The sequence below is a fragment of the Pygocentrus nattereri genome, chromosome 23 (genome assembly GCF_015220715.1).
Source record: "Pygocentrus nattereri isolate fPygNat1 chromosome 23, fPygNat1.pri, whole genome shotgun sequence".
Lineage (NCBI taxonomy): Eukaryota > Metazoa > Chordata > Actinopteri > Characiformes > Serrasalmidae > Pygocentrus > Pygocentrus nattereri.
The window spans coordinates 13,109,096-13,119,844 of NC_051233.1; the positions used below are offsets into that span (position 1 = coordinate 13,109,096).

A 10,749-nucleotide genomic window follows, 5' to 3' on the forward strand; every position below is an offset into this window, starting at 1 on the left:
CTTTTCTGGAGTTGCCCATGGTGAGAGGCGGCGGGCAGGTGTGGGCTTTCTCATAGCCCCTCTACTCGGTGCCTGTATGTTGGGGTTTTCTCCGGTGGATGAGAGGGTAGCTTCCCTACTTGATCTTCAACTCATACCTCCGTCAGAACTTTGACCAGATATTGGGGGAGGTGGGGGACATTGACTCAGAATGGGCCATGTTCCGTTCCTCCATTGCTGAAGCGGCTGACTGTAGCTGTGGCCGTAAGGTAGTTGGTGCCTGTCGGGGCGGTAATCCTCGAACCCGGTGGTGGACACCCCAGGTGAGAGATGCCGTCAAGCTGAAGAAGGAGTCCTACCGGGCATGGTTGGCCTGTGGGACACCAGAGGCAGCTGGCAGGTATCGACAGGCCAAGCGATCTGCGGCTTCAGTTGTCGCCAAGGCAAAAACCCGTGTATGGGAGGAGTTTGGTGAGGCCTTGGAAAGTGACTTTAAGTCGGCTCCGAAAAGATTCTGGCAAACCGTCAGGCGACTCAGAAGGGGAAAGCAGTGTGCCACTAGCACTGTATATAGTGGAGATGGTGTGCTGCTGACTTCGACTGAAGAAGTCATTGGGCGGTGGAAGGAATACTTTGAGGACCTTCTCAATCCCACCGACACGTTCTCCAGTGAGGAGGCTGAGTCTGGGGACATGGGAATAGGCTTGTCCATTACTGAGGCCGAAGTCGCTAAGGTAGTTAAGAAGCTCCTTGGTGGCAAGGCTCCAGGGGTGGATGAGATCCGCCCTGAGTTCCTCAAGGCTCTGGATGTTGTGGGGCTGTCTTGGCTGACACACCTTTTCAAAATTGCGTGGACATCGGGGGCGGTGCCACTGGATTGGCAGACTGGGGTGGTGGTGCCTCTTTTTAAAAAAGGGGACCGGAGCGTGTGTTCCAACTACAGGGGAATCACACTCCTCAGCCTCCCTGGCAAGGTCTATGCAGGGGTACTGGAGAAGAGAGTCCGGCTTATAGTCGAACCTCGGATCCAGGAGGAACAGTGCGGGTTCCGCCCTGGTCGTGGAACACTGGACCAACTCTTCACCCTCTCCAGGATTCTGGAGGGTTCATGGGAGTTTGCCCAACCAGTCCACATGTGCTTTGTGGATCTGGAGAAGGCATTCGACTGTGTTCCCCGGGGTATTCTGTGGGAGGTGCTTCGGGAGTACGGGGTACATGGCTCTTTGCTACGAGCCATTAAGGCCCTGTACAAACAAAGCTGGAGTTTGGTTTGCATAGCCGGCAGTAAGTCAGACTCGTTCCCAGTGAGAGTTGGACTCCGTCAGGGCTGCCCTTTGTCACCGATTCTATTCATAATTTTTATGGATAGAATTTCTAGGCGCAGTCAAGGGATGGAGGGTGTCCCGTTTGGTGACCTCAGGGTCACATCGCTGCTGTTTGCAGATGATGTGGTCCTATTGGGGACATCAGGACGCGAACCTCAGCTTTCGCTGGATCGGTTTGCAGCCGAGTGTGAAGCGGCTGGGATGAGAATCAGTACCTCTAAATCCGAGACCATGGTTCTCAGGCGGAAAGGGTGGAGAGCCCTCTCTGGGTCGGGGATAGGCTCTTGCCTCAAGTGGAGGAGTTCAAGTATCTCGGGGTCTTGTTCACGAGTGATGGTACAAGGGAGCGGGAGATTGACAGGTGGATTGGTGCTGGGTCAGCAGTGATGCGGGCTCTTTACCGGTCTGTTGTGGTAAAGAAAGAGCTGAGCCATAAGGCAAGGCTCTCGATTTACCGGTCGATCTACGTTCCCACCCTCACCTGTGGTCATGAGCTTTGGGTAATGACCGAAAGAATAAGATCGCGAATACAAGCGGCCGAAATGAGTTTCCTCCGCAGGGTGTCTGGACTCTCCCTTAGAGATAGGGTGAGAAGTGCAGTCATCCGGGAGGGACTCGGAGTAGAGCCGCTGCTTCTTCACGTCGAGAGGAGCCAGCTGAGGTGGTTCGGGCATCTGGTTAGGATGCCTCCTGCACGCCTCCCTCGGGAGGTGTCACAGGCGAGTCCATCTGGGAGGAGACCCCGGGGAAGACCCAGGACACACTGGCGCGACTATATCGCCCAGCTGGCCTGGGAGCGCCTCGGAATCCCCCTTGGAGAGCTGGTGGAAGTGGCTGGGGAAAGGGAGGTCTGGGCTTCATTGCTTAGGATGCTGCCCCTGCGACCCGAACCCCGGAGAAGCGGAAGATAATGGATGGATGGACATTAGTCCTGTTCAACTCTGAACATGCTAAATAATATCATGGACCCCCATTAGGGAGACATTTTAGATATGTCCAGAATGATGATGCTGAAAGTACTGTAGAAAATGAAAAATAAAGTTTTAATAAATTAATATCCAAAATACCTTGTATTTTGAAAGTGTTGATTAAATCTGAAGGCAGATAAGTTGTCAACATATTGTATATAAATTATGATAGTTTTATTATTTTCCATAAATTTACAATATCATGGAAATATTCAATAAAACATCTAAAGAGACCTTTTGGTGTCTGGTTTGTAATATTTCTACATTGTGTAAGTTATTGTTGTGTGTACAAATTAGCCTAAACCAACTTTTGAATGGTAGTCTACAGTACTGTACAAATGTCAGAGACCATCCTTTTGTTTATTTTGTTTTCAGTCCGAATCGTCATACAGTGAAAGTTCTCAGTATGAAGAAAATAAAAAAACAAACCTTTTTTTTATTTAACAGATGACATAAAACCTAACATTCACAGAAGCAGCTCGCTAAACCAACCTCTAAGAATGAACTTTCAGTTGTTTGCAAGTAGCAAACATTTTTCAGCTTTTTTTGCTGTTTTAATTGGATTATTGTGGGTGTATGTCTGTGTTTACATCTGTCCTCCTTACTTTTTAGGGCACCAACATAGCCGCAGGTCGTGCCATCGGTGTGGTGGTCTGCACTGGCGTTTCCACAGAGATTGGCAAAATCCGTAACCAGATGGCCTCCACGGAGCAGGAGAAGACGCCGTTACAGCAGAAGCTGGATGAGTTCGGCCAGCAGCTCTCCAAAGTCATCTCCCTCATCTGCGTGGCCGTCTGGGTCATCAACATTGGCCATTTTGGCGACCCCGTCCACGGTGGCTCTTGGGTCCGCGGAGCCATCTACTACTTCAAGATCGCTGTGGCATTAGCAGTGGCTGCCATCCCTGAGGGGCTTCCTGCTGTGATCACGACCTGTCTGGCCCTGGGCACTCGCCGCATGGCTAAGAAGAATGCCATTGTCCGCTCACTGCCCTCCGTGGAGACGCTGGGCTGCACCTCTGTCATCTGCTCCGACAAGACAGGCACTCTGACCACCAACCAGATGTCTGTGTGTAGGGTAAGTAAAGACTTCTTTGGGCTTTTTGTTGTACTATTATGACTATAGATGTAACAAGTCTAAAATTTTTACTTTGATTTCCAGATTATCAGTACTTTCCAAAGAATGATCTTTATATAACAAAATAGTACCCTGCCCACTCAGCGTACACTCTCTGGTCACTTTTTTAAAAGTGAAATTCCTCTCACTTGCCAGAGGGCTGCTCAATAGCTCAGTTTAGCTGGGCAACACTTATATAGCCAAAAATCAACTGTCCAAGTAAGTAAACATTAATGACCAAAATTAGCTGAACGTTCTCTTTGAATACTCTTTCAACGTTGAAGATTTATCCACTCTGGGAATGGGTCCATATTAGAATGTGTTGTTCTGCATGTTCTGTAAATTCCACATTTTTACCAGAGAGGTCTCCAAATCCCCAGAACTTACATAGTGCAGTTTTTAAACAATGCTTTACTGAGTGATATGATTTGTTACTTCTCAATAGTCACACTTAACAAACTCAAACAGCACAAACATACAGTTTTAAATATTATAAATGTTGAAGCACTGTAGGTGGAGCAACCCAGAATTCTTTGCAGTGTTGGTTTCTGCTTATTACCTCTTATTTTTGTTATCTCTCATTAAATCTGTTCATAAAAGTGTATTGTTTTGTAATATGATGTTTTTTTTTCATGCTAAAAGTTGTAAAGGGTTGTATTAATTTTTTTATGCTGTGGGTGTTTAATGTTCTGATATATCGGTTTTAGCCTGTATTGCTGTCATACAGCTGCATCAAGAGTCTCATATTGGGTTCCCCACTGGCTTTGGTCTATTGAGCACAAAAAAAGAACAAACAAAAAAAACTTACTAGTAATTGCAATCTGAATTGATAATATGACAGGTCATAAACATCAACCAATATTATCATCCTACTGATTTATTGTGTAGGCCCTGTTCAGTTTAGTTCATTACTATCTTCATGCTGGTGCAAAAGCAGGCCAAAAAGCTTGCCCACTAGACTCTCTGGGCAACATGTGTGCTACACACAACAGTAAAATATAACAGCACAATATAATAGATACAGTACTAAAAAGCATTACAGTTATATATGGTACTAGATGTCACACACAGTCAACTATCTGCATTGTGTAGCAGTATTGTCTAGCCTGACTTGGTCAGCTTCATCAGACAAGTAGTCGGGGGCTTGTGCAATAAACAAGCTGTTATAAGAGAGATGACTTGAGAAATTAATTGAAGCTGAAGGCCCAATCCCAGTCCTTCTTTTTACCACTACCCCTTGTTTTCGAGTGTCACCCTAACCCCTTGGAACTGAGTTAAAAGGGGTAGTGATTGAAATCTTGCCCTATGAAATTGGACAAACCTCAAATTTAAAAAATAAAGAGAAACATTGCTTCATTAACAGGCTGCTAGCGGTGCTCTGTAGGCGACCTGGCCCGTCTTCAGTGATAGCAGAGGAGGGAGAATTTCAGCTCCTCAATGCTGGGCTTCAGTTACGTTTAGGACATCATATGCTTTCAAAGAAGGGGTTTAAGGCGATTATTTATTATTGGCCACTGCTAACTCTTTGGTTAAACGAAGCTGAAGTCAGATATTCACCAGATTCTTGTTTGAATTTTCCCATTCCACCTTAAATGGAGCAGCAGTTACATTCTGGCGTTTCAGGCGTCAGAACTACCGGACTATTTAAGGTGGAACAGGAAAGTTAGCTAGCTACCGAGACATTAGCATGCTATTAGCGATTTTTTTGTGCTTGTTATGAAGAAAACGACCGTAATACATTGAAAAGAGATTAAACTAAGATAATACAGTGGTTATCGTATTTTTTTTACGGAGAAAATTCTCACATTTGTGGGTTTCTTTGTTCGCTCGTGCAGCCATCCTGCTGTTTTTTCTTTTTTTCTCATAACACTCTTGTTTGGACTGTGCCTCTAAAAAAACTCCATTTGGAGTGCCATGTAGCCCTAACACTTCCCCCTACCCCTCTATCTCAACAAGAATTGGGACACCCTAACCCTAGATGTGAGCGCACAAAACAGAGGGCTAAGGGTTAAGTGGTAGGGGCAAGGAGTGTAATTCGATTGGGCTGAAGTTGGCTTCTTATTCAAATTTTCTGTTGCACCTTAAATGGTGCAGCAGTTATATCCCCACACCTATTGTCAGGGTGTGACCAAAAGCAAAGGAGCACAACAAGGAGTCAATTTCAACATTTATTACCCCTTATGGGGACACAAGGTTCTGGCCAGACAAAAACCTTTCTTTTTTCCAAGACAGGGCAACATGGCCACTTTTAACAACATGGGTAAAACCATAAACAATCCACAGGGTACCTTCTCCACCAACAGTAACTAACAGATTACATTTAGCTTGATTACGTCGTTTCCCATTTCACAGCACATTCCCAACACAAAATAATATTTCAATGTTACACATTATTCACATAGCTCTCTGAGTACTTCTGGTTTACCCCCTAGAAAGGTTCCAGATAGTCTAGTCCCGCACTCCCTTTTAAGCACCACCCACTAACCCACGCTGCAGACATGATTCCTGGGGAACAAACAAAGAAGGCGGTAAAACACATTTGGTGAGCTCAATAAAGTGTTAAAACGGTTCCAACCCATGGTCTGACTCTTCTTGCTAGTGTGCACTCCTAACATAGAAAAGTATACATTTTAACGATGTTAAATTAGCAACCATTAGCACAAGATATGAGCAGTGTTAGAAGTGTTCCAAAGAATCAGAGAGCTATATACGTAGTATTAATAACATTGTATTTCTATATGTATGTGGAGCACCTTAAGCTACATTTAAAAACTGTCTTTAACTACATGAAATCCCCAGCACACTCCAATACCCAACACACACAACCCATGTTGATGTTACATGTGGGGACCTTAGTGGGCCATCACACCTATATAAATGCCAGCACGTGACTACTGCTACATCTAAAACAGAATGACAAATTCAAATGAAAAGCTGGCAAAAAAAAAGGAATTCAGCATTATAGAAATTAAGATGTGAAATAACATTTCACTGCTTTGCCAGACCAGCAGGGCTAGTGTTTGCAGTGCGCACAATAAAATGATTTCAGATTAATTTGGTCGTGAATACGGAGCTTATTAAAAGTGAAGGCGTCACATAACAATAAGTTACTTTCATTCTACAAAAATAGGTCTACTTAAACATCTAAAATATTTTTATTTGAAATATACTGTTAGAAATTTGTTATATTCCATTATTTTGCACTGTCAGAACAAAACCTTCAAAATGTTCAAATCTTCAAAATGAAGAAACATACTTTACTTTTAAGGTATGTCAATGGAACCAAACGTTTTTTAAGTAATTTTAGGCTGTTTCTCTTGATCCATTTAGCATGAAATTTACACACGATGTAATGTTCAACAGACATTTTCAAATCATGTCAAAAACTGAAAAAAGAGCAAAAAATGGAGATGCAAGGTTTTGTTCCGACAGCAGTGATATACATTTTTGGCCATACTACCCATTAGTATTGTCTAACCAGCAGAGCATCAGAACGCTATGTGCAAAAAAAGTACCGTACACCCAGTGAATAAATATGTGTTTCAAATGCAAAGCTGTGGCTCACTTTGCTGCTGGTGGCATTCTAGCTGTGGGTTTACAGTATGCATTTTATTGCACGTGAGATTTACATTCACATTGTTGACATTCGCTTGTTAGATCAGATGACGGTTATTGTTGAGCATAAGATATATAATTCTCAGCTTAGCTTTCCTGTCATTTTTTTGCATAACTGTGAGTGTTTTTTTTTCTGTGGATGAATTAAGATTGTGGAAAATCTTCGATGTATTTCATCTCAGGCTCAGCACGGATTACCTGCACTTCATAAACCATAGGCCAAGTTACTGTGTTCATTTCCGTTTGCTTTGAGAGTCCATCTCCAAAATCTACCCCCGCTGCTTGCAGAGCTGTTTCTTTCAGCAGCTTTGTTATTTTTGGATCATTGACAGGTGGGTTCCACAGGCTGGGAAACTCCCTACAGAGCTGCCCTGTTTGCTGCATGGACTTTGATGGGTTGCCAGTAGTAATGACACTGTGTACACCTGGATGATGCAACGCTAACGATGTTCAGTGCCAGCTCTCTCTGTCCGGCAGGCAGAAGGGCAAATAAACCCACCAGTCGCTGTTTCTTGTCATAACCTTAAATGAGTCTAACTACGCGTCATCTGTTGTAATCACATTCAGTCTTACCTGTATTATTATCACTAAGGGTGTAACAGTACAGAAAAAGCTGAAACAATAATGAAATGATGCATCGACATTTTAAACTGTGTCGTTGACTCCTCAGTCTCTTCCAAGGGTCTCCCATTTGCTATCTCTCTTGGAAACCACAGTCAGAGAGGGGGTGGGGCATATGCTCTGGGTTGGGGATGGTGAGTGATTAATTTTATTTTGAAGCATTTCAATCCAAGTTAATTAATTTAGTATAACTAGCTAATGCGTAAAAATGGCTAGATTTAACTGCTAAAGTACATTCCATGCATTTACACTAACTTATTATGATATCTGTATTGGCATGTACTTAAAAATATGTACTCCTGCTCGGTCTGAAAAAATGTCCTCTGACAGAGGCGTTGTACTCGGCTGGTCTCAAGAACAATTTCGAGTCCACCTTACCCCTGTACAGAGACAAGACTGGGGCCACTAACTAACAGACTCAAACACTACAGCGCTGACTGATAACAATACTAAAATCTACAGTATTGTATAATACCAATGCAATATATCTTCTTTAAATTCTACTAAGTTAGGATTTAAATTCAAATTTTGTAGAAGTTCAGTTAAGATCTGCATCTATAAAAGTAGGCCATCATACTCAAACTACTTGAACACTCTGCTACCCCACAGGAAATATACAACAAATATCTCATCACACAATGTGAGTGAGTACTATTTCAGGACAGATTTGTTACAGCATTGGATCACATTCAGTCCTTTCCACTTCTACTTACCCTCAGATGTTCCATTCAGAAATTTCTGCTAGTAGCGACTCAGTGCTAGTATCTGGTATCAGATCTGTGCCATCTCCATCCGTAACTTGTGTGTGTGTGTGTGTGTGTGTGTGTGTGTCTTTGTCAGACAGATTGACATGTTGAGATATTATTTTTATTTCAGAATTTTGCTCTTCTGTAAATGAGCTGTAGTAGAGAAAACACAGTGACCTTAAGCCAGCTACCAGCCTGTGAGAAGCACTTCTGATCCACTATAAATGATAAGTTTTTTGCTTGATGCCATTTCTGAAAGGCAGAATTGAGTTCTCAGAATGAAGCCTTTGTTTTCTTTCCTTCGGCCATGCCTCTCCCTCCTTTTCTCCCATTTATCAGAAAACCGCACACACGCTTTTTGTCACACTCCCAACTTATGTGACCTTTATGATTTCAATTGGAAAAACCCTGATTGAATTTTTCAAGTCACATTTTTGTTGTTGTTTTTTTCTCCCCTTTTTCCAGCTAGACATGAATGCATGTCCAGTTCAGAAGGGCATTTCCAATGTGCTGTCTTTGTTTCTCAGCTGTTTTGGGAGGAAAAACGTGTGTGTGTGTGTGCACGTGTATGTGCATGTGTGTTTGTTTTTGTGCATTCTCAAGAAAAAACAGGCCCTTTCTAAAAAAAAAATCAGTAGGAAAACAGTGGTGATCTACAGTGATGGGACCTTTTATAATTTAGTGAAAAAACAAATCCTTCACCCCTCACATTTGAATGTTATACCGTGCAAAGATGGTCCAGAAAATGTTATAGCGTGTTATTTTTTCTTTCTTTATTATTATAGAATATTATGTTTGTGTTCTCCAATCAGTTAAACTTGGCAAAAAAATCTAAATGATATGCTTTGGGATATGATAGGTTCCCATTCCCTGTATGTGTTAACATGATGGTGGGGGGCACATGTCATATGTAAGACACAGTGTCCTTACAAGGTACAAAAACAAACTTGTGTGTGCGATTTGGGTGTGTTTATGCGTTGTGCTTATTCATGTGTGAGGGAATGTTGCCTACCTGTCAGAATGCCCTGAGGTCCGTGTGTGAGAGTGTGTGCCGCAGGTCTCTCTCTGTTTAACAGCAGGGAGTTCCCTGTGTGAGAAAGCTGCTTAATCTCCCACGAGTGCCGGGAACCTTCCTGAAACAGTCCCACCGCGCAGGTGTAAATATTTACCTACCTTGGCCTCGCTGCAATACAAGACTGGCCCTGGGCTCACACTCTGACCAGCTCCAAGACCAGCAATGCTGCAGTTCACACACACGCCTTGCCATTCACCACTCGCATTAGCACTATCTGCATTTTCACAGTGCATTAGCCTGTTTCAGAACAGCTTGAGCCCAAAGAAGTCAGTAGAATTTCTGGGCATTGTTGGCCCAGGACTTCCACTGTACATGCGGCTCTGGATCCACATGCTGCTCTTTTATTGCCCTGTTGTAGCAGAATTAGACTTCATGTCACAATGCAACAATCGTCCTTTAGATTAAATTAAAGCTCTGCTGATAGTTCTAGCAGTTTTAACAATAAATGGTTTTAAACATTGGAGTTAATGGAGCCTATAACTGCTAATTCACCAACCTTTAACCCTGAAGATGGGCACGCAGACAGCTGGTCACCATAGCAACAACAATCCTGCCTAGCTAGTAGGTAGTGAACAAGCAAAGAGAGAGAGGTTTATTATGAGCAATCGATCATTTTGAGACACATTGACAGAAGTATCCGCATTTATAAGGTTTCCTGATATGTTTAGTCTTCAACAAGAAGTCAACTTAAGTCACCTTCTTGCTCACCAGCTTCTCGTTTGAATTGTCCTGTTCCACCTTAAATGGTGCCATAGTCACCAGAATCTAACCGTAGCGCCATTAAAAGTGGAACCGGACAAACGGGAAAAAATTCTAACAAGAAGCTGGAGAATGAGAAGATGACTTCAGCCTTGTATAAAAAAAACCCAAAAAAAACATTGACATATTTTACAAGAAACGTCTCTACTTTTGTGGAAAAGTTTCCTGCCAGAGATGTGAGAAAAGTGGCTATAGCTTAAAGCAGAGCAAAGTGAGTCTGTGTTTTTGTTTGTATTATAGTTTTAGCCTGTAATGTACTAGACATTAGCACATACTGAGACATATTTACAGCCAAGATGGTAAAATGTTGTGGCTCCCAAGGGGGTTTGATTTTTCTTGACATTGATGGTAGGAATACTGTTTGGGGTAGAAATACCTACATTCTTGGAATCACACATTTAGGAACATTGTTTTTAAACTGGATCACTTGCTGAAGGCGAAGTGTCAAAGTGGCAAGCCTTGACGGGTCTCTGCTCGTAAATCTATTTGTGATTACCCGAGCACGATTGCATCACCTCTTTTAAAATGTTTTCTGAGCATTAACA

At 42.9% G+C, this 10,749-nt stretch overlaps 1 protein-coding gene across 2 annotated transcripts in view; it reads left to right on the forward strand.

Moving 5' to 3' along the window:
• atp2a3 (ATPase sarcoplasmic/endoplasmic reticulum Ca2+ transporting 3) overlaps nucleotides 1-10,749 on the forward strand; it is a 129,316-nt gene that overhangs the window by 78,243 nt on the left and 40,324 nt on the right. For both annotated transcript variants that reach the window (XM_017701729.2, XM_017701728.2), the window contains exon 8: nucleotides 2,885-3,349. In XM_017701729.2, the coding sequence (XP_017557218.1) occupies nucleotides 2,885-3,349 (465 nt within the window). The remainder of the gene's footprint in view (nucleotides 1-2,884; nucleotides 3,350-10,749) is intronic.